The following is a 25,542-nucleotide window of genomic DNA, read 5'->3' on the forward strand; positions in this document are numbered from 1 at the left end:
TCTGGGGAATACTGCATGGTGTAAACCACCACCATCCAGATATCACCTCTGGGTTGGCGTTGGAGTGTATGTATTTAACTTGCGGCTCCTTTCAAAGCATGCATTTAATGTAATGGGGACACGGCACGTACAGTTTTGCAACCTGTTTTACAATCTGTTTTCCACTCACCCGGAGGAGGAACGTGCCCTTCCACCTCTGCACCTGCCCCTGCCAATCCGGTGAGAGCGGCCTCTCGAGACTGACGCGCGGGGGCGGGGTCCGAGGCAGGGGCGGGGCTTCGTGTCGCCCCGCCCCGCCGGTTCTCGGAAGCAGCCTCGGGGCGGGCGGGCCGGTTCTCCCCTACGCCGGCGCGGAAGCGGGCGTAGGGGTGCGTACCCCGGCGCCCGGCGGCTGCTCGCGGGCCCCCGAGCGCCCTCCCGGGCTCCATGCGCGACCATGGCGCAGAGCCTCCGGAGCTGGCTGGGCGGCTGCCTCCTGGTGTCAGGTGAGGGGTCTGCGGGGAGGGGACGCCGGGCATTCTCCGGAGTGTCGGCTCAATCACTCGCCCAGCGCGCTTCCCAAGCCGGGCTGCCTGCGCGAGGATCCGGCCCCGCCGTGGCGCTGCGTCCCGACCCGAGGTGCGCTCGGGAACCAGGAGGCCCGGCTACGACGTCGGGCAGCGATGGCCCCAAAGACACACCCCTGAGCGGACCCCAGAGGCGCACTCAAAGTGACTAAGTGCCTGGGCGGGCCGTCAGGGCCTCCCACTAAGTCCCCAGCACCCCAAGATCTGAATTCTGCCCCTCAACTCCGCAGCTCTATGGTTTCTGAGTTCTAAATCCAGTGAAACCCTTCCTGTCCTGCTCTAAATTGCCAGCCCAGGTTCAAACAGCACTATGGATCCCTCCTTCCTTTCTGATGAACTCATCCCTGGCCTTCCAGGGTACCTTGCTCTCCGGTTTCCCTCCTACCTACCAGCCAGTTTCTATTTGGGATCCTCCCCCTCTACCAGATCTCCATACAGCCAAGTTCATGCCCGAGCCCTCTTCTCTCCTTCCCCTACACTATCCCTTTTGGGGGGTATCAGCAGAACTCTAGCGTTAAATACCAGGTATGGGCTCATGACTCTCAAATTTATATCTGTTGGCATTAGTTGGGTGATGGGCCGGTGGCGGTTTAATATACTCTTCTCTGTACTTTTGTGTATGTTTGGCATTTTCTATTAAAAAGTTTAACAACTATTTCTGTCTCTAGCCCAAATCTATATTCTGTGCCCCAGGCTCATTCACCCTGCTGTCTCTGATATTCCGACTTACGTATCCTTCAGCATCGCAAACCTAATGCAAATTCTAAACTGGGACTCTTGATTTCCCTGTCCCCAGCCCCAGTCAGGCCATCAGGTGCTTAAGCCAGGAATGGATATTAACATCTACTTCTTCACACCAAATGTATCAGGAAGCCTAGATTTTATACCTCTGGAAATATATCTAAAATCCATCTACCCACCCCTTCACACCTTTCTACCACCACCCAAATCCAGGTCACCGTCAGCCATCCCCACTTCACTCTTACTATCCTCCTCCCCTTAGCAGTTTCTTCTCTTCAAATACAATCCAGACTCCTGAGCACAGCTAAAGCATGTCTCTCCTTCACCCACATGCCCATTTGAAGACTTGGAGCCATAGGGAAGACCTGAGTATTGGATATGGTTATTTTCTTGGACAGCCTTTTAGAGGAAGAGAGTTGCCAACTTTTTCCCCTTTATTTTTACAGCATTAGGAATGGTGCCACCTCCTGAAAATGTCAGAATGAATTCAGTTAATTTCAAGAACATTCTACAGTGGGAGTCGCCTGCTTTTCCCAAGGGGAATCTGACTTTCACAGCTCAGTACCAAAGGTAAGTCTGGGGTGCTCTTGGCAGAGGATGGTGGCTTTGGCTGGGCTGGTCACTGGGCCGGACCAAGGAGAGAGTCTGACTGCTGTCACCCCAGTGACCTTGACAGCCCAGGGGGAGCCTCTCTCCTGGCCTTCTTTCCGTCCCAGAAATTCTTGTGGAAGCTCTGTTCTCTGAAAACAGACAAGTAAAATCCTCTTTCCTTTTTCTTGTGATGGTTCATGGTGTGACAGACATTTTATCACGTAGATGGTGAGTGTCATTGGCCCCCGTGGCAGCCTACTGCAATGCAAACATATCGGGCTTGTCACTATTAATGTTTTTTAAGAGACAAATGCCGGTGGTGACCATCTTCCAGTTATTAGAGTAGTATTGCTAGAAGTCAACAGTGGAAGCTATCCAAGAAAACTGAGGTATGCAAAGCAGGCAGGAAGCCCCTTGCTTGCTTACCACTGACCCCCTCCAGTAGGTTATAAACTGCACACCCCAGTGCTGGGGGGTGCAGATCATTTGCATAGTGGGCACTCAGTCACTCTGAAATTGAATGTAAGGCAGCTGCTGGCTGTTGGCTGTGTCCTCTGAAGACAGCAGACGCTTATGAAGGAAGGGTATCACCAACCACGATGGCCTCAGTGGTGCTCTGACCTCCCAGGACCTGCCCGGCCTGTCGGTTTTTCCCTGTGCCAGCCCTCCCTTGGCAGCCTGCCACTGTACACCACAGGCTGGAGTGCAGATGAGGCACCTTTGTGCCAGGTGCAGACACAGCAACAGGAGGCCAAAGGCCAGTGAGCCGCACACCTGCTTCCGGTGTGACTCAGAAACTTTGTCAAAGGCAGACAACTCCTTCAGTGAGGAGGGAGGAAATGGGGCTCTCAGATGCCATGGTTCCCACACTCCTCCCACCTGGCCTTTATTTTACAAACATATCCAAGGCCTGCTAAGTCAGAGAAGAAGGAGAAAGATGAATAAGATAACCCTCGTTTACATTTTTTTTAAACTTTTTAGTTCGAAATAATTCCCAGGTAACAAAACATTTCAAACTTTCAAGTATAATACAAAGAACTTCCAAAGAGCTGATATTCACCAATTTTTAAGGTTCGCCGCATTTTCTTGCTTTTGCCCCTTAATATTTCATTGTGTACTTCATAAGAGCAAAGATAAACTTTTACATCGCCGTGGTACAGTTATCAAGATTTGGTAGCTTCGCCAATAATACAGTCCTTTAAGTCCATATTCCAGGTTTGTCAGTTTCCCCAAGGACTTAATAAGCATCATTCTGAGATTTATTTTCCTCCTGCGGTGTATTTTCTAGCACTGACTGGTTTTATAATTTCGTCTCTGTGTTTTCTCCACTCTGTCTTGATAGCTCTAGGGATTTCACTGTGGAAAATGAACTTCCCTCTCTGTCTGTCCCTCTCCCCTGTGGTTTATTTCTTGTTGTTCTGTTCTTTGCTTCTTTGCCATTGGAGTAGAGGTGTTTGGTTTTAGGTGTTTGTCTTTTAGATGAGAGCTCCCAGCAACCAGGAATGGATACCTGGGTTCCAGGTCTCCTCAGCATAGACGTGCAGACCAAGCATGGCCTGTGCTGGGGAAAACAAAACACGTGCTGGGTGTGGAAGAAATTTGATCCTGAAAAATCTGATTACCCTTCTGTGGCTCTGGAAAAGGTTTGATTAGAATTTAACCTGAGCGGTTGCATAGCACAGAAACTCTTGTTGTATGTGTACATTGGGTAGGGGTGACCGGTGGTGGAGGGGACTTCAGAGGATGGCTTGGTGATTTTAATATGGAAACATCTAAAACAATTAGATGTAAATATGGGGAATAGATCCTATTAGCTACTTGATGGGAAGAAAAATATATGTAGATGCAATAAAAATGACCTAATGAAAGGGAAATTATTGCAGAACAACTCTTGAAATACTCTGTGTTCCACCCAATTCATGCATTAGTTTAAATGCATGGAAAGAAATGGCCACATGTGAGAAAACCCCCTTCATGAAATGACCCTTGGATTTCCCCAGTGATGGGATGTTAGGCAGCCACGAAGAGTTGATTGATTAGAGAAATGTTTGTGGTCTATTAAGTAAAAAAAGCAGACAGTAAGATAGCATAAGCCCAATTATCTCTGCCTCCTAAGAGTGCAGTGGAGTGTGGGGTGGTGCCTGAGGCAATGGGCTCTGAAGTCAAGCAGACCTGAGTCCCATGGGCGAGTTTCTTAGGCTCTCCACGCCTGTGCCTCATCTATAAAATAGGAGTGATGTCAGTTCCGCCCTCCTGGGGTTGTGAAAATTCAGTGAGATAATACTGCGAAATCAGTGCCCTACCTGACACCTACGTGCTTGACAAGTGTTGGCTGTTATTATTCTTATCACCATCACCTTCATTGTTACCTCTTAGGGTAGCCAGATTGGTTTTGGCACCAAGACAGGAAGGTGCCAGTCAGACAAAATTCTTACTTTTTGCAAGACCAGAGCCTGGATTTCCTTACGTCAGCTAATTATAGCTCCTTTGGCTGTTGTGAGGTTAAGTTACACGCACCTGGTAGGTATTCTCAAACATTTCTTTCCTTCCACTTCATGTTTCTGCCACCCTCCCTTCAGGGGTTGGTGCCAGGGCTGGAGATCTGAGGTCAACGAATTTTATAATTTTTCCAGCGTAACTGAACAATAGTCATTTACAAGACGTTATTTGAAATCATTGTGATACACTTATTTTGGCTAATCTGTGAATATCAACATTTCACAAACCATGCCCCACAAGTTTCAGAAATACATAGTCAAAGAAGGCAGCTTTCTTGGTCAAATATGTTGAATACTCAACCCCTTTTTGGAAAGACACGTTTTATTAGGATATGAAAGTCTCTGAGCAGTTCTGTTGTGAAGACAGACACCTATTCATGTCTCACCCAGTTTTTGCCCCAAATTGTTTGACTGTGGGATGGATTATTTTTGAAATGTCTTATGATACCTCAAGGATCATTAAGGTTCCATGGAGCACAGTTTGGAAAATGCTCCTATGAATGATACATAGTATTCTTTGAAATTGACAATAAAGAATTTGCTTTATTCTTCTCTCATCATCCTCCATTGTCCTTTGGTAGCAGAAGAATAAAGCACCAGTCAGCCTCAGAGCGACTGAGGTTAGAACTCTCATGATTTCTTCTGATTTTGTAGTTATAGGAAATTCCAAGATATATGCACTAGTACTGTCTTGACGGAATGTGATTTCTCAAGTCTTTCCAAGTATGGTGACCACACCTTGAGGGTCAGGGCTCAATTTGAAGACGAGCATTCAGACTGGATAAACATCACCTTCTGTCCTGTGGATGACAGTAAGCCATCTCGGTTTTTATTTTGTTGTTATGCCATCATCTTGCCTTGATTATTTCCCCCTTGGTTGGCCCGTTAGCAAGAATTCTTTGAGTGCCACAAAGTGGATGGCCTTGCACAAGGAGCTTAGGGAATGTAATAAAGAGGGCTGTGGCCTTAAAGAAGTTTGTGGGAGAGATAGGACAGGATAGGCATAAAGCAATAAGATAATTAAATATAAATTTGATGACTTTAATGCCTCGAGGGTAAAAACGAGTTGGGGCCAGTACTGTTAATGAGAAAAACTAGAAGGATTTGTGTGTTGAATTTTGGGGGAGGAAGTCAGTTTGGAATCATGACTTAAAGAAATGTGATACCATCAGCAGAAGAATAAAGACTGATTTTAGGCAGGTGTAGAGACAGAAAGACCAGCTGGCCCAGGATGAAGGACAGAGGGACGGATACAGCTGATGGCAGATGGGTTGGGTCAGGTTGGCATTGAAAAAAGTATTCCCGGGTTAGAGCTGGAAGGTCATGGGGACCCACCAGAGGTCATGAAATGAACATCATTAGAACATCAGGAATTGAAAACTAATTAAACCACCAGATAGCAATTGAGAGAATAAGGAGGATAAGAATCTCATGAACAGAACTCAAGTGCAGCCCTCCAAAGAGCAGATCGAGAGATGCATTAGAAGGATTGCCCAGGACTTCCCTGGTGGCACAGTGGTTAAGAATCCGCTTGCCAATGCAGGGGACATGGGTTCAAGCCCTGGTCTGGGAAGATCTAGTTTCAGACTTTGTTGGAAAATGTATTTGCTGGAAAGTGGTTTAATTATATAGGTTCAACACTAAAAATAGAAATACCATCTGTTGCTTCCAACCCAGCAATGGAAATAAAGAAAATTCAACCCAACAGAAAGAAAAAAAGAGGAGAGGAATAAGCCATTTAAAAAAAAAAAAAAGAAAAGGAGTCTTTACAGAAAACACAAAGTAATGTAGTTGGAATAATTCCAAATATATCAAATCACAGTAAACATAAATGGACTAAACCTGATTGATAAAGGCAAAGATTAAAAGATTTTTTTTTTTTTTTTAAGAAACAAAATCCAAGAATCCTCCTTAGCCATGTCTGTCAGCGTCACCTCAGCAGTGTATCACAGGGCAGAGTACTTCAGTAGCCCAGTTGGTCTGCCCAGTTACGAAAAATAAATGTTGATGTTTTTAACATGTGAATTTTGATTGTCATTTTGCTTTGTTCTCATACTTAGCCATTATCGGACCTCCCAGAATCCAAGTAGAAGCACTTGCTAATTCTTTACATATGCGTTTCTTAGCCCCGAAAATTAAGAATGAACCTGAAACATGGACCATGAGGAATATTTATAACTCATGGACTTATCATGTGCAATATTGGAAAAATGGCTCTGACGAAAAGGTAAGCATGGTGAATCACATGCATTGCAGATGTAAGCTCCCTCTCCTTTGCTCAGTGTTGGTCGGAGGGAGGCTTTGCCAGGTGGCAGCACCTTATGGTCCAGAGCAGGGGTCCCCAACCCCGAGGATCTAATGCCTGATGATCTGAGGTGGAGCTGATGCAATAATAATAGAAATAAAGTGCACAATAAATGTAATGCTCTTGAATCATCCCGAAACCATCCTCCCCGCCCCTGGTCCTTGGAAAAATTGTCTTCCACAAAACCGGTCCCTGGTACCAAAAAGGTTGGGGACCGCTGGTGCAGAGGATCTCAGGCCTGGTCCTTTGAGCTCCAGAAGCTTCCCATTGTGGGGGATGGCCGGTATGTCAGGTCATGCTTCCCAGTCCACAAGGGCAATGCACAGAGCAGACTTCCTGGGTGCTGGTGCAGGAGCTCAGGCCTTTCTCTCCCCAAAGGGAAGTCGCCTGAGAAGGCAGAGCTGACTCAGCTGTTGGCTGGCGGAACTTGGAGTCAGCAGAGTCAGGTGATTAGTGAATGTCTACTGTTTCATGGCATGAGGCCCCAGTACACCACAGAATAGTCAAGTCTGTGGCCAGGGCAGCCCCAGCCCTGGATGAATGGTGGGTGTCACATTTTACTGGACTGACCCCACTTTTCCCCATTGCTTTCCTCCTCTTCCAGGGACAGTGCCTTTCACAACATGGGCTGGGAGTGGAAAGATCCTGTTGGAACGTTGCCCCTGCCATTGTGTGACTCTAGTCACATTCTTGACCTCAGCTTCTCAGGTCTGCAAAATGGGCATATAATCCATTTCATTAATAAAGTGAGGATAATAACCTACTTTATAGGATTGTTGAGGAATTTAATGACATAATGAAAAAAGTAAGCTTGTCCCATTACCTGAACAATGGGTATGGTCAATACGTGAGGTTCCCGTCCCCTTGTGTAGACGTGTTAAGGCTATTTTCATTCATCTTTGGTCAACTCTTACACTTAGTGCTTCTGAGTTGAATGCCATCTGTGGTCCTAAACTAACTTACGTATATTTTATGTAAGTTAAGTTATGCGTATGTTATCTCTTCTGCATTAAATGTTGATTTTATCACTGATTCTCAAGCGTTTGGGAAGAAGGGGTCACCTGTGTATATTGTCTGAGGAATGATGTAATTAAATTTATATCTACCTACTATGTAGCCCCCCAAAAATCTCAAGTTAATTTCCCCCCCCAAAAAATGTTCTGTTGTGATCAATTTGTAACATATATAAATGTCAGATCACTATGTTGCACACCTGAAACCAATAAGATATTGTATATCAACTATACTTCAGTTTTTAAAAATGCTTCGTTAACTGACGCAGGGTATCTGCCTTCTTCACAGAATAGATGATTTTGCTTATAGTCAAGACCCCAGGATTTGTGTACCTAGGAAGCAACACAGAAAGTTTTATGGTCACTTATCAAATGCAAGTGTGCCTGCTAAAGTCTGGAGATAACTCCTGGAGCTAGCAGCCTACTGTGATTAAGGATCAGATTCCACAGTTACCAGGCCTGAGTGCCTCCTGCCCCAGGCATGAAATTCAAAACCCAGTTTATGTCTTTAGCTTCTTACCTAGAATATGCCCTCAGGACAGGCATATGGTTACACATTTGTGCCTTCACTCTGCCTGCCTGCAGTGTGGAAGACTTTGGTGGGACACACAGAGTGTTGGAAAGGCTGCCTGCTCCCCAGTGCCTCCCTTACTGTGCCTGCAGGGTCACCTTTACCAGTTTATAGGTGCTATAGACTCAGCGTTTGTGTTCCCTTCCCCCTCTCCCCACCCCACCCACACTCCCCTGCAAATTCATACTTTGAAACCTTATCCCCAATGTGATGGTAGTAGGACGTGGAGCCTTTGGGAGGTGATTAGGTCATAAAGGTGGAGCCCTCATGAATGGGATTAGTGCCCTTATAAAGGAGGCCCCAGAGAGTTCCCTTGCCCCTTCCACCATGTGAGGACTCCTGAGAAGACCCAGCTATGGACCAGGAAGCAGGCCCTCCTCAGACACCAGATCTGCCAGTGCCTTGATCTTGGACTTCCCAGCCTCCAAAACTGTGGGAAATAAATGTTGATAAACCACCCAGCCATTGGTATTGTTACAGCAGCCTGAAAGAAATAAGATTAAAGGGTTCCCTTCTAGAATGCAGGTGTCTCTGAGAGCGTGCCATGTTAGGTCACGAGCTAAGAGCATTAAAAGCTTTTAGAAATTCTTTCTTCCTGATGGGAGAAAGTGAGAAGGTAAAATCAGAAGTTGTCCAGAAGCAAAAAAAGGCTAGAAAAGCCCTCACTTCCGTGCCACCCTCTTCCATGTATGCTTCTGACATGTCAGCCTCTGAGTTTAGCCTTGAAAAAAATGCATTGTAAGGTTTTAGAAGTATTGGGTTCCTGGAAATAAAAACCAGGGGTTTTTTGTTTTTATTTCTGCTTTTAATGATTAGAAGTTATACTGTACTCTTCATGTTTTCAATCGGTAAAATCCAATCCTCGCCTTCAGTGAACTTAGCTTCTTATACAGTAAAGGAATCAAGCTGTCAGCAGGCCCAGCCCCCAAAGAAAAGTAACCAATTACTAAAGTAAAAACAGAGTCTGTGCTCACTTTCTATTGCAGCTCCTATTCACGTAACAGATTTTTCATGAGGCCCTTCTATGAGGAAATTGTAACCATGCTGGAAATACAGGCAGTATGTACTCTTTTAATTCCCTTTATTTTGCTGTAAACTATTTTCGTTTCTCAAATTCAGAAATACATCATCAATTATGATATATTTAAATTAAACTAAGATGAGTCTGGGATGCCCCCACCAGAGTTAGGCTGAGGGGTGTGCCCTCAAGGGGAGTTGAGCTGCTGGGGGCGGGCAGCTCAGGCTCGTGAATGGAGAAGTAATTCAGAGGAGACCCCCAGGCAGCCTTGTCAGGAACACGCTCTGGACTTAGAAAATCGCACTGAGTCTTACTGTAGATGACTGGTATGTTCATTCGCCAGGGCTGCTTTAACAAAGTACCGTAAACTGGGTGGATGAAACAACAGAAATGTGTTGTATCAAGGTTCTAGAGGCTGGAAGTCCAAGATCAAAGTGCCAGCAGGATTGGTTCCTTCTAAGGGCTACGAGAAAGGATCTGTTCCAGGCCTTTCGCCCAGCTTCTGGTGGGTGCTGGCAATCTTTGGGTCCTTAGTATATAAAGGCATCACCCCAATCCCTGCCTTCATCCTTACGTGGCATTCTGTGTGCACGTCTGTGTCTAAATTTTCTCCTTGTAAGGACACCAGTCGTATGGGATTGGGGCCCACGCTAATGACCTCATTTACCTTGATTACATCTGTAAAGACCCTCTATCTGACCAAGTCACTTTCGAAGGTACTAAGGGTTAGGACTTCAACATCGAATTTGGGAGGGGCGAAATTCAACCCATACAACTGGTTTATTTTTTTTTTAAAAAAGAAGTGGGATGGCTTGCGTGTCATTTAAACTGGAGAATTCAGGGCATGAGGTGGTTTGGCAGGACCGTGGTCGGTCCTTGCCCTGCCCACCCCGACCTTAGAATGGTCTCCGGGGCCCCAGAGACGACCAGGAGGAGCGCCTGCGTCCTTCATCCTCCTATTTTGAGCCTGAAGGAAAGATTATAACCAGTAAGTGGGGGGGAGAAAATAAAAGATGACGTCCCTTCTCTGCTGAGGCATGTTCTTATTTTTGTCTCTGTTACTAGTTTCCAGTTACTGGTCAGTATGACTTCGAGGTCCTCCGAAATCTTGAGTCACACACCACTTACTGTGTTCAAGTTCGAGGGTTTCTTCCTGATCGGAACAAAACTGGGGAGTGGAGTGAGCCTGTCTGTGAGCAGACAACCGCTGACGGTGAGTCTCGAGATGCACCGTCTGCAGTTCTGTCTCCTTGGGGCATCTTTTTTCTGAAGCGGGGGCACCATGCAGCTTGCGGGATCTTTGTTCCCCGACCAAGGATCGAACCCAACCCACGCCCCCTCAAGTGGAAGTGCAGAGTCCTAACCCCTGGACCGCCAGGGAAGTCCCTCCTCTGAGCATCTTAAGTAGCTTTAGAGACTCCCCGGGAGTGTGAGGGCCAGAAGCCTCCTTAGAGATCATCATCCAGCTCAAACTCCAGCCCAGTTCAGCCGTGACTGACCGCCTCATGCTGGGAAGGAGACCCCACCTTCTGAGGCAGCTCGTTCACTCCTAGACCAAAGGGATTGATGGGAGGTCCTTCCGTCCGGGGAGCTGAGGTCTCCCTCCACGCGTCCGCCTCCAGTGTGCTCGTTCTGTCCTCTTGGGCTCCCTGAAGCAAGTCTCAGTCCTCCCAAGCCCACCCAGCCAAGGTCGAGCCCTGACACCCCCCCGCCAGAAGTCTTTCCTTCTGAGGCTGCACATCTCCAGTTCCTTCAGGCACATGGTGGGAAGAGTTTGGAAAACCCTTCCCTGTCCTCAGCAAGCTGGTTTTAGGGTTGCTCGTGAATTCAGGACCTCAACACAGTCCCCCACATATGATGTGTACCCCAGTGTCTAGCAGAGTGCCTCCATGCTTGGTGTTTCTTAAAAAAAAAAACACGGGGAAGGAGGAAAAGAGGAAGGGGGAGGGTACCAGATGGCCTAGACACTGAGTAATTTTGTACGGATGCATTGCATTGGCGTACAGAATGATAAAAACTTGTGGCCTAGATGTCTGTGTACAAACGTCAGGCCTTTTGGGGCCTTTTTGTTACTTAAAGATGTCCAGAGGCTTCGCCAGCTCAGACCACAAAAGGATGCATACATTCAGGTCCGCTCCTGACCATTTTCATTTACGGAGGCCCTCCTGGAAGCAAGGTGCTGATCTGGGGGGCTACAGAAATACAAAGGAGAGTAATAAAGTAATAAAGAATTCCCTCCAGAGAGCAAAACTTTTCATCTTCTGTGTCACTGCAGTTCTGAGGCAATTGCAGTGCTGCCATCACAGTGATTCATCATTTCAGCTTACCAAGTTCTTTGTGAATGTTGGTTTTTGTCATTGAACATATTTCTCTCCCTGTTTTGCTTTGTCTCATCAACTGATTTTCTGGTTGGAGGTTCAGGATCCTTACCAGTTTGTTGTTTAAACTGTTGGTGTGTCTAGGATACACCTTCCTCTGGACCGCTTAACTAGTTGCTTACTGGTCACCAATCCATCTGAATATAGTGGACTATTACGTAAACTATTTCGTTTTACTGTCCACAAAGTCACCATGAAAGACTTTGGCAAATATCAGCTGAAATTGACACCCAGTGCCAAGTGCAGCATTGTCACAACTGTGTCCCATGAGTGATTATAGGATATTTCTCAAAACAAGAGCCCAGTAGTCAGATGTGCTTAGAAATGATGGTACACCGCATTTCCCTCCCAGAAAAGTCACCCTATATATTAGCATTTTTAGCATATTTGATCTTTCAACATCTTTTTTGAGGATGAGCATTCCAAGGAAAACAGCTTGGGAAAAACCAGCCCATAATGTGCCATAATTTACCAACAAGTAACCCTATCCAAAAAAGGAAAGGCAGCTGCTTTGAGCTAATTTCTTCTCGGTGTCCTCATGTTATTATTTTTTGTTATTGTCCGTATCTTTTTTACATATTTGTAATTAGCCACTTAACCATCCATTCTAGAATGTTTGTATTTTTTTCTGGATATCACATCAAGCTTTCCAGCCTGGAGTTTCCTGAATCTTGTTGTTGTTGGGTTTTTTCCCCTCGTTTTGTAAATGCACAAATTACTTGCCTGAATCTAGGAATCTTTCACCTCACCCAGGCACGTGATCTTTTCAGTGCCATCCAAAGCTGTTCTACAATCATATTAAGCAAATTTTCTCAGGAATGCAGAGCCATATAGAAGATGGAAAGTCTTGCTGTCTCTCTGGAGGGAATTCTCTGTCAGTCTCCTTTCTTTTTCTGTAGTTCCCTGTCCAGTGCCACGCCTCTATCTGAGGCTGAGTCGACCTGCCTGTGTTCCTCCTGCCATGGCTAAGCCTCTCAACAGCACCGTTAAATAACAAGAGCTTATCTTTTTATTCCTTTCATGAATCATCTGTGCTTGAATCAGAATTCTGTGCTTTGGGAATCCCCATCCAGCTTGAATCACTAGAATCCCTGACCTTGGAATCATCCCTCTTTCCTCTAAACACCTGCCAACTGCTTTCCCCAAGCCTGAGTACATGCCTGGTTGTCCTGTGTCCTGTCCTTCCTTGCTGTGAACTCCAACGTAACGAGTGGTGTGGGACGCATCCTGAACTGCCTGGTGCCTTGGCCGCCTCGTCTGCAAAATGAGGGGAATCAAAGGGTGTCACCCAGGACAGCGCCAGGCACAGAGTGAGCCCGCAATATGGGTTAGATGTCATTACCGTTATTAATAAGGACATTATTAAAATCATACATTTAAATATTCCTTAAGGTTTATATCATGAAACATGGCATGAGGCACACACTTTGACCGAAAAGAGAACTATTTCAAATATCTCGTGACTCTTAAGTGATCACCCATTAACTGACAAAATCCAAACATTTTTTAAAAGAAAAGGAAAAGTAGGGCTTCCCTGGTGGCTCAGTGGTTAAGAATCTGCCTGCCAATGTAGGGGACATGGGTTCGGTCCCTGGTCCGGGAAGATCCCACATGCCACGGAGCAACTAAGCCCGTGCGCCACAACTACTGAGCCTGCACTCTAGAGCCCGCGTGCCACAACTACTGAGCCCACATGCCGCAACTACTGAGCCCACGTGCCACAACTACTGAAGCCCGCGTGCCTAGAGCCCATGCCCGCAGCAAGAGAAGCCACTGCAATGAGAAGCCTGCACACCACAAGGAAGAGTAGCCCCTGCTCGCCGCAACTAGAGAAAAGCCCGTGCGCAGCAATGAAGACCCAACACAGCCAAAACTAAATAAATACATAATTTTTTTTAAAAAAGGAAAAGTATAACCCACTGAAAATCTGCTTTTGTCAAACATCATTTTAGGTTTTTTTAAACATAGTTCTCTCATTTAAACCTCACAAGTTTTCAATGAGAGCATTGAAAGGCTCTTCTCCCCTTTCACAGATGGAAGATGAAGGTCCAGAGAGGTGAAGTAACTTGCCCAAAGTTGCTCAGCTAGTAAATGACAGGAAGGAATTAACATCTAAGCCCACTGCCTACAGATCAATCCCATAGGTAAACGAAGGCACGATTTCCCTGTGGGTGGAACAGAAAGGGAGTCCACCTGACAGCATGATCAGACAGACTGAAACAAGTTAGAGAGCCTTACATAGAGGGTGTTGATCATTAGATTCTCTCACAATTCACAGCCTGCGTAAAACAGTGTCTGCTCTCCTTCCCCATTTCCCCCTCTTGGTGAGTCACAAAAGCATCCTTTGAATTTTGTCACCATCAACCAGGTGTGCCTGTGGAATGTCCTTGTCTAAGATGCTAAGATGTCTGGGTTGGAGACCCAAGGAGACCCAGGCACTGTCCCCCAGGGGTTCATCATAGTGTCACCAGCCATGCCAGGGTAGGTCCCACTGGAACTCTTAGACGGGGGCTCGCTCCTTCCCGATGATGACATTTCAAAGAAATGGCTTTCAGGTCCTTGAGAAAGACACTCCTTGGTTGTAGGAGATACATATAGGTCCCAAAGGGACAGAGGAAAGATTTACAGTCACGAGCTTTTTGTGAAAATGCACTGAGAAAGGTAGGTCAAGAGTTAGCAGAACAAAGGTGAATTCTTTTGGTAGTCTTGAGTTTTTCCAGAGAGGAGCTCAAGGGGGTGCTGGGTGGTCCCAGAGCTCAGCCTTAGGCTGCTGGCGACCACAGTAGCTGTTGGGGAGGTCTCTGAGTGCAGGGGATCAGGTGGGGTCATCTGTGAAGTTCTCAGTTCAAAACGCTGTAGCATGTGTGTTTCACTGGGGCTCTGGGGCCCAGGGGGTCCTGTTTTCTGCTTCAAGGCAGAAGAGGTTTATCCCCACCGGGGAGCTGATTGCTACCCTGTGAGTAGATAAGGTGGATCAGAGTTCTTGCGGCTGCTGCTTTTTGTGTGTATCAGCAATCCTGCCAGAAACCCAACTTGGAGGAAGACAGGAGAGGGTGAGACTTGGAAACCGCTGGATCCTCGAACAACTGCTGGGTTTCCTCCTCACGCCTTCCGAGACAAACGTGTGGGTGCCCCCAACGGTAAAGGGTTACCATTGGATGTGATGGTGAAAATAGTGTTAAGGTCACTGTCACCCAATCTGTGCATGACAAGAACATGACCCAGCCCCTTGTCCCTGCAGAAACCACCCCCTCCTGGGTCGTGGCTGGTGTCCTGGGAGCCTCGGTGTGCGCCGCCCTCCTGCTGCTCATTGGCTGCTTCGTCTTGCTGCGGTGCGTTTACAAGAAGGCCAAGCATGCCATCCCCCCGAGGAATTCTCTTCCACAGCACCTGAAAGAGGTAGGTAGTAGGATGGAGCCAGATGTGGATTCGAAAACGCTGACCGGAAGTTGTCCTTCTAAGTCAGGGCCGCCTAACTCAGCTCAGCGTGGCTTCCTGGAGAATGACACACACCTTGCACGCTGGTCCCATCCCTGGTGCCACTTCAGGGAAGTCTGAGCTCATGGGACAGCCCTACGGGAGGGGGTAAAGGTTTGTTTTCCGAATCCCGCCCTCCAACCTGGACCTTGTTCCTTCTCCGACCTTCCCTGCCCCGACCCCCAAGTCATCAGGGAGCAAAGGTGATGGTCCTGGGACAGGAAGAGGTAAAGCAGAGCTCAGAGCAGAAAAGATGAGAGAGGGAAAACTGTACCCTGAGTGCCAGCGAACAGCCATGGGCAGAGGGTGGGGGGAGGGGCAAGAGCAGTCTCAGTTGTGGGATATCTGAGAGTGACTGAAATTATAGGATGTGTGTCCGAGACTTTAGGAAAGCAGTTTTTTTTTTTTTCAAGAAAGCTATTTTCAAAAGGTTTGGGAAGAAGAAAGGATGTACCTGGATAGAGACTGTAGGACGGAAGTGGCCTTAAGAAATGAAATCATCGTGGCTATACTCTCACACTTAGAAATGAAATCATCATGGCTATACTCTCACACTTAGAAATGAAATCATCGTGGCTATACTCTCACACTTAGAAATGAAATCATCGTGGCTATACTCTCACACTTAGAAATGAAATCATCGTGGCTATACTCTCACACTTAGAAATGAAAATATGCCGGGCTCAGCCCCAAATGATCCTGTCTTTGGTCTCATTCCCCAGGAAACAGGCTCTAAAATGGAGATTTGCATTCAGAAGTCTTAGTGGCGGTAGCCTCGGGAGTAACACCTCTGAGGGAGAGGGGGCAGCAGGATGGGATGAGGGATATGAAGCCAGTCCTGCAGGGGCTCTGGAGCTGGGGTGGCTCTTTAGAGACGTCCAGGGCTGAGGCTAGAGGGCCTGCGGGCCCACAGTACCCTTGGGCTGGGTGTGGGCGCCCCCAGGAAGGAGGTGTAACTAGATGTGGCAGCTCCTTCAGCCCCGGGAACCTTGTGGGAGACACTCAGCGGGGAGGCAGCCCCACTCCCAGCAGCCAGGGGGGCAAGTTCCTCCTTCCTGAAGGACCTCTGGGTGGCGCATTGCAGCGCCCACTCCAGCCCACCCCGTAAACCACCGGGACCCACGGGCGCAGCTTCTCGAGGAGCTAAGTCGATCTCTTCCCCCGGGGAAGGTTACAAGAGGAAGGTTAACGGAACAAGGTCCAGCCCCATCACTGCAGCTGGTCCCACGGGCACAAGTAACACCCGCTGCTCGGCTCTCCCTTCTAGAGGCCCCTCTCCCCTGAGCAGCCGCTGCTGACATAGGCTACTGACCTGATGGGGTGACTCAGACCCTCCGCTCTGCGAGGACTGAGCCCCTGGTCACAGGACACCAGAGATCTGGGCGCTTGTGCTTATCCACTTGCCGTCAGAATTGGGTAGGGGAAGTCCCAGTACCATGAGCTGCCCCATCACCCAGCTGGGTGCCCCCCATCATGTAGCAGCAGCCTTGTCTCCTCCTGATGACCCATGTGGTGACTCCTTTCCTTGCTGGCTAGTTTCTTGGCACAAGGATCCTGGCACGACGAGGTGGCAGCTATAACTTAAAGTTCGATGGGATCCCTGCTGTGTCTCCTGGTGGAAACGTCCCCCTCTGGGATAGTAACTGTTTTAGGCTTTGAGACCAAGATTGAGACATTATGTAGATACTCACGTAGCCACTTAAATGGCATCACTTACAACTCTAAAACCATTCTTAACTCCTGAGCCATACAAAGAAACATGGATTCGGCCCGTGGGCCACAGCTTGCTGACCCCTGCTCTGAGCTCACAGAGCCTAAGATTGCATGGACACCAGTTCCCCAAGTGGGTCAGCGGGAGTGATGGCAGGCAGGGCCACTCCTACTTCTACCCCTTGGTCCCTGAACCCCTGTACTCTACTTCTTGGGGGCACACCATCACATACTGTCATCGATTCTCAGTGCACGCCTGGTGCTGGAGGACAATGCGCGGTCCTCACAGGGCACCGTCTCCAAGCTGGCGCCACTCCCCAGTCCCCCCCTACCCCCGTACCTTCAGCGGGCCGGCCGTCGTCCTTCCAGGCTGGCAGACGCTGGGTGGGTGGCCCAGCATGCAGCACCATCAGGGTATTGCACTCCTGGCCTCCTCTGCTGTCATTGGGTCCCATGGCCTGACGTGATGTAACGTGAGGTCTGTGTCAGCCAGCACGGGCCACCGTAACAGAGTGCCACACGCTGGGCGGCTTAAACCACAGACGCGTATTGTCTCAAGGTCCTGGAAGCTGGAAGTCCAAGATGCAGGTGTCTGCAGGGTCAGTTCCTTCCAAGGGCTGTGAGGGAGAAGCCGTTCCAGGTCGTTCCCCAGGCTGCTGGCGGTTGCTGGCAACCTTTGGTTCCTTAGTTTGTAGAAGCATCCCCCCATCTCTGCCTTCATCTTCACATGGCGTTCTCCCATCTGTGTCCAAATCTCCTCTTCTTTAAATACACCAGTCAGGTCAGATCAGGGCCCACCCTAATGAGCTCCTTTAACTTGATTACCTCTGTAAAGACCTACCTCCAAATAAAGTCACATTCTGAGGCATGGACTCTGGAAGGGGCACCAGTGCGCTCTGACTGGAGTTGACAACCTGTCTCGGGAATGATTGGCTGTCCCTGTCCTGCGGGGCCCCGGCCGGCACCGCTGAGGCCTGACAGAGCGTCTGCTCCACTGGCAGAGGGCCCCGCTCTGGGCCTCGGAGTTCATGTGTGGTCCAGGGACCTCCCCACTTGCAGCTGCTCCCATAGTCCATCCACACGCCTCTTTCCAGACTCCCTTCCTCTGGCCCCTGAGCACCAGCCTCGCCATCGGCCCCTGCCTCGGATTCCATGAGTACCTGATCTTGGGCCGCTTTTCTTCCCACACAAAGGGGATGACCAGATGCACGGCGCAGAGCTCTGCCTGTTGGGAGCTTTCTCCCCACTGCCATTCAGGGCCCCCAGTTGGGGCTCCAGTGCAGCTGTGGGCCATTTTTGGTTTGTGCCCGTGTGCCACGCTGACCTCCCTGTGAGCCACGTTTGGCCTCTTCCTGCTTCTCCTGGTCACGAGGACCCGTCCCCCGGCGCGGTCATGGTGTGAGCAGAGACAGATGTGCTGGTGCAGCAGGGGTAAGTGCAGGGGAGGCCGGGCCGCCTGCACATGTGCCCTCTGACCCCACCTCAGGACCTGGTGGGTCTGGCAGGCCTCGTGAGGGTCACTTCTAGGTGGCACGGTCACCTGGTGTCCTGTGGCCCAAGGCTCTGTCTCTCCCAAGTCCCCATGGCCAATACTCCCAGAGCTGTTTTCAAACAGGGTATAATTCTCTGCTGCAGGTGGCCAGCCTGGCCTCAGAACTTTAGTGATCACACAGTGATTCTCCTCTTGGGATTTGCCATAAACTCCACTCAGCCTCTTTTCCCACCACAGACCCTCCAAGGATCTGCCGGGTCTCAGGGCCTCTTCACGTTCACTGGGTTCAGCTGAGATGCCACTGGGAGATGAGGCCGGGCCTTCGTACCCCGACATTAGCCGGCATGAGGTGTGGCTAGGACGGCTTGCTCCAAAGCCCGTACCCTCTCTGGGGCCCTTTCCTGCTCCAGGGTCCCCTCAGAGCCGGCGGCCTTCTGTATCACTCACACCAGGAGCCATATTCCTGGTGTGGAACGTGCCACCCCCCCCAGAACCCAAAGAGGCCCACCTCGCATCGTGCTTCCCTGGTAGGGGTGGCGGGTAAGACACAATAACGGTCCCTTCCTTTGGAGAGGATGTCCTGGCATTCCCTATTCCGTGGGATCCCTAAAACTGATGTGACAGGTCCCTGACTCTTCACAGGGTGAGTTCCCCACCCTCCGAAGTGCGTGTCTTAGGGAGGCCTTGCCGCTTCTTGCTTTCCTGGGCCTGTTAACGTGTTGTCGTCGTGGTAGCTGACGTCGGGCCTTTGTTCCCAGACCGGCCGGTCCATTGTCCCGGCTGCCCCTGGGAAGGACTCGTGCGAGGCGGCTCCCTTCTGCGGAGGGCAGTTCCCGGACGGGGACTTGGCTGGGAGCTGTTTCAGCTCCAGTGAACAAGTGTGGGCAGTACAGCTCCTGACATGGGTAGAAGGTGGACCGCGTGACTGTAGGCAAGAGATTCAGAGCGGCCGGAACCTTCTAACGAGAGTGCCAGCGAGACTGCAGCACCAGGGTGAGACACGCACCTTCTAGAGGGGCGCTTCTGAGAAGCCCTATTCGCGGCAGGAAGAACAAAGAGGGGCGGGCCCTTTGCTCTGTGTAGGAGGTGTTCTGTAAATGGAGAGCCAAGAGGAAGCAAAACTGTGCACCTGCTTTTTTGCTTCTGCCTTCACCATCAAAGGGGCTCATCAGACAGGAAAGGACAGATGGGACAACAATGTGGTATCAGGCAAGTCAAAGCCAGAGACGAGTTTAATTAAGGGGTCAGTTGGCAGGAGCTCTGGCCTCCAAGGCTAGAAGACTTGGCAGGCTTGACTGTGGACCAGTGAGAAATATGGGTGGGCGGGGGAGGCTGGAGAGGGGCCAGCGGAGTGAGGGCGAAGGAAGTGCCAGGAACCCATGAGCAGATCAGGGTCCTCAGATCATGAAATTCTCCAGTTTTGACTCAAAATGCAGAGAACTCATTAACCATAATTTTGAGTTGAGGGAGATTTGCTGGGGATGGAGACTTTTAGTTGAAAAAGCCATCGGGAGGTTTACCCACCACGGATACACTGAGCCGGCCACCAGCCTGCTATTCGCTTTCTTGACATTTAGCACATCTTGCTTTGTTCTCTCCTCCCCTGTCTCCCAGGAGAGTCAAGGGTAGCTTCCAGTCTGTTCCCGTGGCTCCGCTGGAACAGAGCATTTGGGGAGGTCCCTCCTCCCCCCAGCTACCGCCTTTGCACAACAGATCTGGGTGAAATTCCTCTGACCCCTCCCTTTCCCTTCTGTCGGCTGATGGGGGTGGGGGAGGGTAGAATTTAGGTTAAGTCGTCTTAAAGGGCTGAGGTATGGAAATTACTTTCAGAAGGCTTAACTGATCCCTTAAAGGTGGAACCAACTGAGGGGAAGAAGTTAAAAATGCCACACTTTAAGGAATGTTTCTGCACCTCGTCCTGAAGATTAAGAGCCTTGGTGAACCTACAAGGATGAAAAGTGGAGAACGTGCACTCAGCAGATATTTCAGGAAACATACGTGGGCATCTTCATGGTTGAAGTGTTGGAGTGACAAGGATGATTAGACTCTGGTTCCTGTCTGTAACTAGCCCGTCTGCTGGGAGGGACACACCCTGAGGAGTCATCGTTCGTAAAATGGGCTAGATGGAAACAAAGCACATAGATTTTAAATTTGCTAGTAGCCGCAGTTATTTTTAAAGTAAAAAGGAACAGAGGAAATTAATAATACATTTTATACAACCCAATATATCCCAAATATCATTTCAACATGCAATCAGTTATTTTTTCCAATTGTTGAAATATTTACATTCTCTTTTTCATACGAAGTCTTCAAAATCAGGTATGTGTTTTACACCTCCAGCACACGTAGATCCAGACCAGCCAGGTTTCAAGTGGCTGGTGGCCGCCACACTGGACGCCACGGAGCTGAGGGCTGAAACAGAGGGACACACAGGCTGCTGGGGAGCACCAAAGAGGGCCCCCAACTCAGCCTGAGGACGCACGGGAGACTGACTGTTATTCCAGGACACATCTACCCGCCGTGCTCACAGCATCCCTGCTTCCTAGAGGCAAGGATGCCCAGGCTGCGTCAGCCCCAGAGCATCGGGTCATCCTAAAAGTCTCCCTCTGGGTTTACAAGAGGAACTCTCAGAGGGGGACCTGTGATCACTTAGCAAATGAGATGCAGGTTTATTGTCGCGTTTTTTAAATTGTGGTAAAATACACATAACATAAAACTTACCACCTTATCCACTTTTAAGCATCCAGTTCAGTGGTATTAAGTACATTTACATTGTTGTACAACCTTCACCACCTTCCAGTCACAGGACTCCTTTCATCTTGCAAGACAGAAACTGTATCCGATAAACAAAGCCCCCCATCTCCCTTCTCCCCCCGGCCCCGGCCACCACCATCACTTTCTGTCTGTGAATTTGCCTAGTCTAGGTGCCTCGTATAAGTGGAATCATGCACCATTTGTCCTTTTCTGTCTGGCATATTTCACCTAGCGTAAGGTTCATCCACGTTGTAGCGTGTATCAACTTCATTACATTTTGAGGCAGAAAATATTCCATCGTATGGCTAGACCTCATTCTGTTTATCCAGTCCTCCATGGATGGGCCCTTGGACCGCTTCCATCTTTGTCAATTGTGAATAATGTTGCTCTGAAGACGGGTATATATATATATATAGATATATAGATATAGATATATAGATATATATCTATATATATCTATATATATATATACATCTGAGACCCTGCTTTCAGTTCATATGGGTGTATACCCAGAAGTGGAATTGCTGGGTCATATGGTAATTCTATTTTTAATTTTTTGAGGAAGTGTCATACTGTTATTGTCACATTTTTTTAAAACAGCGTTTTCCAGCCAGGAGTTCTGTATAAAACTGTGAGCCCAGAAAAAGAAATGGGAAGCTTTGATAAGTAACTCTTTTTTTCCTCCGGCAGTTTCTGAACCACCCTCATCACAGCACACTTCTCTTATTCTCCTTCCCACTGGCTGTTGAGAATGAAGTCTTTGACACGCTGAGCGTCATCACAGAAGTGTCCGAAAGCCACACGCCGAAGCTCGGGGCGGGCTGCAGCCTCAGCACCTTGTCTGGGCCGCGGTCCCCTGAGCTGGTCTCCGAGGAGGAAACACACTCAGCCGGGCACAGCGACCCCCTCCTTCTCACGCCTGCCTCTGAGGGTGATCAGGGCAGCCGACAAACAAGGGCTGAGACCAGCTGAGTAACCCCCAAATTGAGAACCTCAGACGCTGGGACAACGTCCACACCGCCAAGGAGCCGGATTTGAAAGGCTCACTTGGCACAAATACTCCATCTTGGGAACTAGCCACCTTATAAAGGCCTTAATGATTTGAAAAAACAGCCACTGAAGGTATGATCTTCAGCCTCATGTGCTCACTCATATAAAAAAAGTTCCAGGGAATTCCCTGGCGGTCCAGTAGTTAGGATTCGGCGCTCTCACTGCTGGGGCCTGGGTTCAATCCCTGATCGGGGAACTAAGATCCCACAAGCCACACGGCCCAACAAACAAAACGAAAAACAAGTTTTAAATGGTGAGAAACAAAAAATATTTAAAATGCTGTAAAACATTTGCTGTAAAACCTGACCAGAGTGAAACCAAGATGCTGTAAAACCTGACCGGAGTGCCGATAGACTGATGTGAAAAATGGCCTCGACTCAAAAGTAACCGTCAGCAAACACTGTACATGTACAGAGCGCAGACTCTGTGGATTCTCAGGGACACTTTGACTGGATTTATTTTTCTATGCGGACACATTTTATATATATAGTGCTGGTGCTCAATTAAAGTCTTATTCTCTGTTTAATCCGTGTGCGTTCGTTTAATGACACTACATCTGTGTGACTGTCAGATTCAACCAGGCTCTCGTGTGCCATCTTTAATGTTCATTGATTCAGCGGATGTTCCTCAGTCCCTGCCTGCTGTCAACCAGGGACTGTGCCAGGAGCAGGGGCCCGACAGCATCTGGGAAGCTTCAGAGAATAGAAGGCCCTGGGCTTTGAATTCTACCTCGGACACTTACTAGCCTGTAACCTCTCAGTTTCCTCATCTGTACCTGGGGATGTAAGGATTAGTGACACTTAGTGAAAAATGCCCACCCCAGTGCCAGCACATAGTAGTCACTCAATAAACGGTAGCTGGCCTTACCAGCTACATAATCTCATGGGTATGACTGACTTCACAAACCTCGGTCAGCAACAAATGTCCTAGCAGACAAATAAAGCAGATCCATCAAAAGTCCCCAGAATAGGAAAACCACTATTTGAAATAATTTGACATTTTTTAAAAGAGACTACATGGGGGAAGAGATCAGAAGTTTGTTGACCCGTTCAGTATTTTTAAATTTCTTTCAATAATGTGAGGGACAGATCACCATGTTTGGGGTTCTTAGTGCCCCTGATTCTAATCTGGGGCTAGTCTTACGACAAGGGAGAAATTAATTCTCTTCCCCAGTTCAGCTCTTCCTCCCTGAAGGAGGCGTGACAGGAGGGCTGTCAAGTTGTACACATGTAGATGCACCTGACTTGGGAGAGAAGGAAAGGAGATGCCCCGTTATTCATCCAGTCCCTGCCTAAACCCCTCTTCATATGTTTGAGGAATCTCCATCTTGGCAAGTGTGAAGGGGCTCAAAATGCCACCTGCTCATTTCCAGCCCCCTTGCTGCTGGACTATAGGCACATAACCGGGGCTCCAGCCCAGCTTTCAGTTGGAAGATGGGGAGGTGGGTGCAGGGCAGCAGTAGAGGCAGGGGTTCCGGTAGAAGCATCCAGTAGCCAGGGGGAATTAGCATCAGCAACAGACTAGGTCTGATTTGGACATTGTTCCTGCCTGCGTCCTCCCAAGGCTGTTCCTCCAACCCTTCCTGAGATTCTGTGAGCTCCCCAAGATCAGGTTGAAACACTCGTTTCCTGCTTCTATCAGCCAGAGTCAGCTTCCAGTGGTTGCAACTAAAACCCCGAGCAGGCCTCCAGAAGCAAAACAGAGTGGATGTGGATCTCCCAGTCCTAAAAGCCCACCCGGGCGGGCACAGGAGTAAGACAGGAGTGAGCCATCACATCTCTGCATGATTCCCCAGCAGAGGGATTTTCAGCAGCGCCTGTCCTCCAGGGCTGGGAGATCCTGGAGGCCTTAGGGGGACCAGCTGAAGCCTGAGAGTGACTAGCTGGAGACTGCAGGTGTAACAACCTCCTACCAAGAATGGGAGACACAGTGCGGCTAAGACGGGGGCAAAGAAAGGCACAGGCCCTCCAGGGCCGGGAGCTGACCCGAGTTGCTGCCCTGGCCCGCCCCATATTTTGTGTTGTGGGAGTGGAATCAGAGGCATCTCAGCCACCAGGGTCTCTAGCCACACTGAGAGATGCACTGTCTACTGTCTGAGTGCCTCCCCCCTCCCCCGGCATACATCCGCAACTCCCACCACTGATGGATGTTTGCTGAGGTCTCCCTCATATTCCATCCTCCTCATGACTCCGTGTGTCTCTTGATCGCCTCTTTAATGATGAAATCTGCTCATGTCTCTGCACGATGAATAAGAAGGGGACATGTCTACCATTTGGCCCCCAAGATGTCAGCAATCTTAGGGAACTACATCTAGACTTCCCTGTCCCGCAGGATGGCAATTTCCCTGACCCTCAGATGAAGTCAACTAAAATGCTGGATGTTATGTTTAAAAAGCAACACTTCAAATGTTTCCTAGCAAGGAAGGAAGGAATATTCGGAGGCCGAAACCTAGAGAAGTTTGTCAAGTACCACCTTTCACCTTGAGGGCATTGGACAAATCCTGTAGATTTCAGCCCCTCACAAGGACTCAGGGGACAGAAGACAAAGCTCTGGGCTCACTCAAGGTGGGGCGTAAAGGAGGCCTCCCCATAAATCTGAAATCCCAAAGAACGTCCGCTACCCTGTAAAAGGTGAACCGGGAATAAGTGAATTCCATCCCACCCTTATATCAGTTTCCTGTGGCTGCCATAATAACGTGTCACAAAATTTGTGACTTAAAGCAACAGAAACTTATTCCCTGACAGTTCTGGACTTCAGAAGTCCAAAATCAGTATCACTAGGCTGAATTTAATGTGTCGAAAAAGTCTTCAGAGTTTCTAGGGGACAACCTGTTCCTGCCTCTTCCAAATGCCGGTGTTCCCTGGCTTGCGGCAGCGTCACTCCAATCTCTGCCCCATAATCATATCACCTGCCCTTCCTTTGTATGTGTGTCTCCCTCTGCCTCTCTCTGATAGAGACACTTGTGGTTGCATTTAAGGCCCCCCCCCCCAGATAATTATCAGGGATCACTTACCCAACTCAAGATCCTTAATTTAATCACATCTGCAAAGACCCTTTTCCCAAATAAGGTCACATTCACAGATGCCAGAGACTAGGACCTGGTACCTTTGAGGGTCATTATTCAGCCTACTACACACCCTCCCCAGGGACTACAAGCAAACCTTTTTGGTTTTGGTTTTATTTCTGAGTGGAGAGGCAAGATAGTATCTTTCCTGAGAAGTTACAATCTCAAAACTGGAGGTTCGAAGCCCCCAAATCACACTTTCTGGGTGGTCAAATAAAACTTCAGGGTTAACTGTTAGAAATCACAAAACCCAAAAAGAAAGCATCACAAGCAAGAGCCAGCAGAAACAACAGGCAGCTGAGCCAGATCCACCA

General features: G+C 48.7%; 1 protein-coding gene across 3 annotated transcripts; it reads left to right on the plus strand.

Annotated features, from left to right (window-relative positions):
* The first annotated feature begins 325 nt into the window (after positions 1 to 325).
* On the plus strand, positions 326 to 22,674 carry IL10RB (interleukin 10 receptor subunit beta). 3 transcript variants are annotated; one of them, XM_068546986.1, is made up of 7 exons: positions 326 to 485; positions 1,754 to 1,877; positions 5,051 to 5,208; positions 6,457 to 6,623; positions 10,369 to 10,516; positions 14,923 to 15,080; positions 21,805 to 22,674. In XM_068546986.1, exons 1-7 carry the CDS (start codon positions 437 to 439, stop codon positions 22,084 to 22,086), a joined length of 1,086 nt encoding a protein of 361 aa, XP_068403087.1. In that variant the 5' UTR covers positions 326 to 436; the 3' UTR covers positions 22,087 to 22,674. The 3 variants fall into 3 exon arrangements, with proteins under 3 accessions (XP_068403087.1, XP_068403088.1, XP_068403089.1); XM_068546987.1 differs by having other exon boundaries at positions 6,523 to 6,623; XM_068546988.1 differs by lacking the exons at positions 14,923 to 15,080; positions 21,805 to 22,674 and adding an exon at positions 12,829 to 12,890.
* Positions 22,675 to 25,542: the final 2,868 nt, after the last annotated feature.

This window comes from Eschrichtius robustus, chromosome 6, assembly GCF_028021215.1.
Source record: "Eschrichtius robustus isolate mEscRob2 chromosome 6, mEscRob2.pri, whole genome shotgun sequence".
Taxonomy (NCBI): domain Eukaryota; kingdom Metazoa; phylum Chordata; class Mammalia; order Artiodactyla; family Eschrichtiidae; genus Eschrichtius; species Eschrichtius robustus.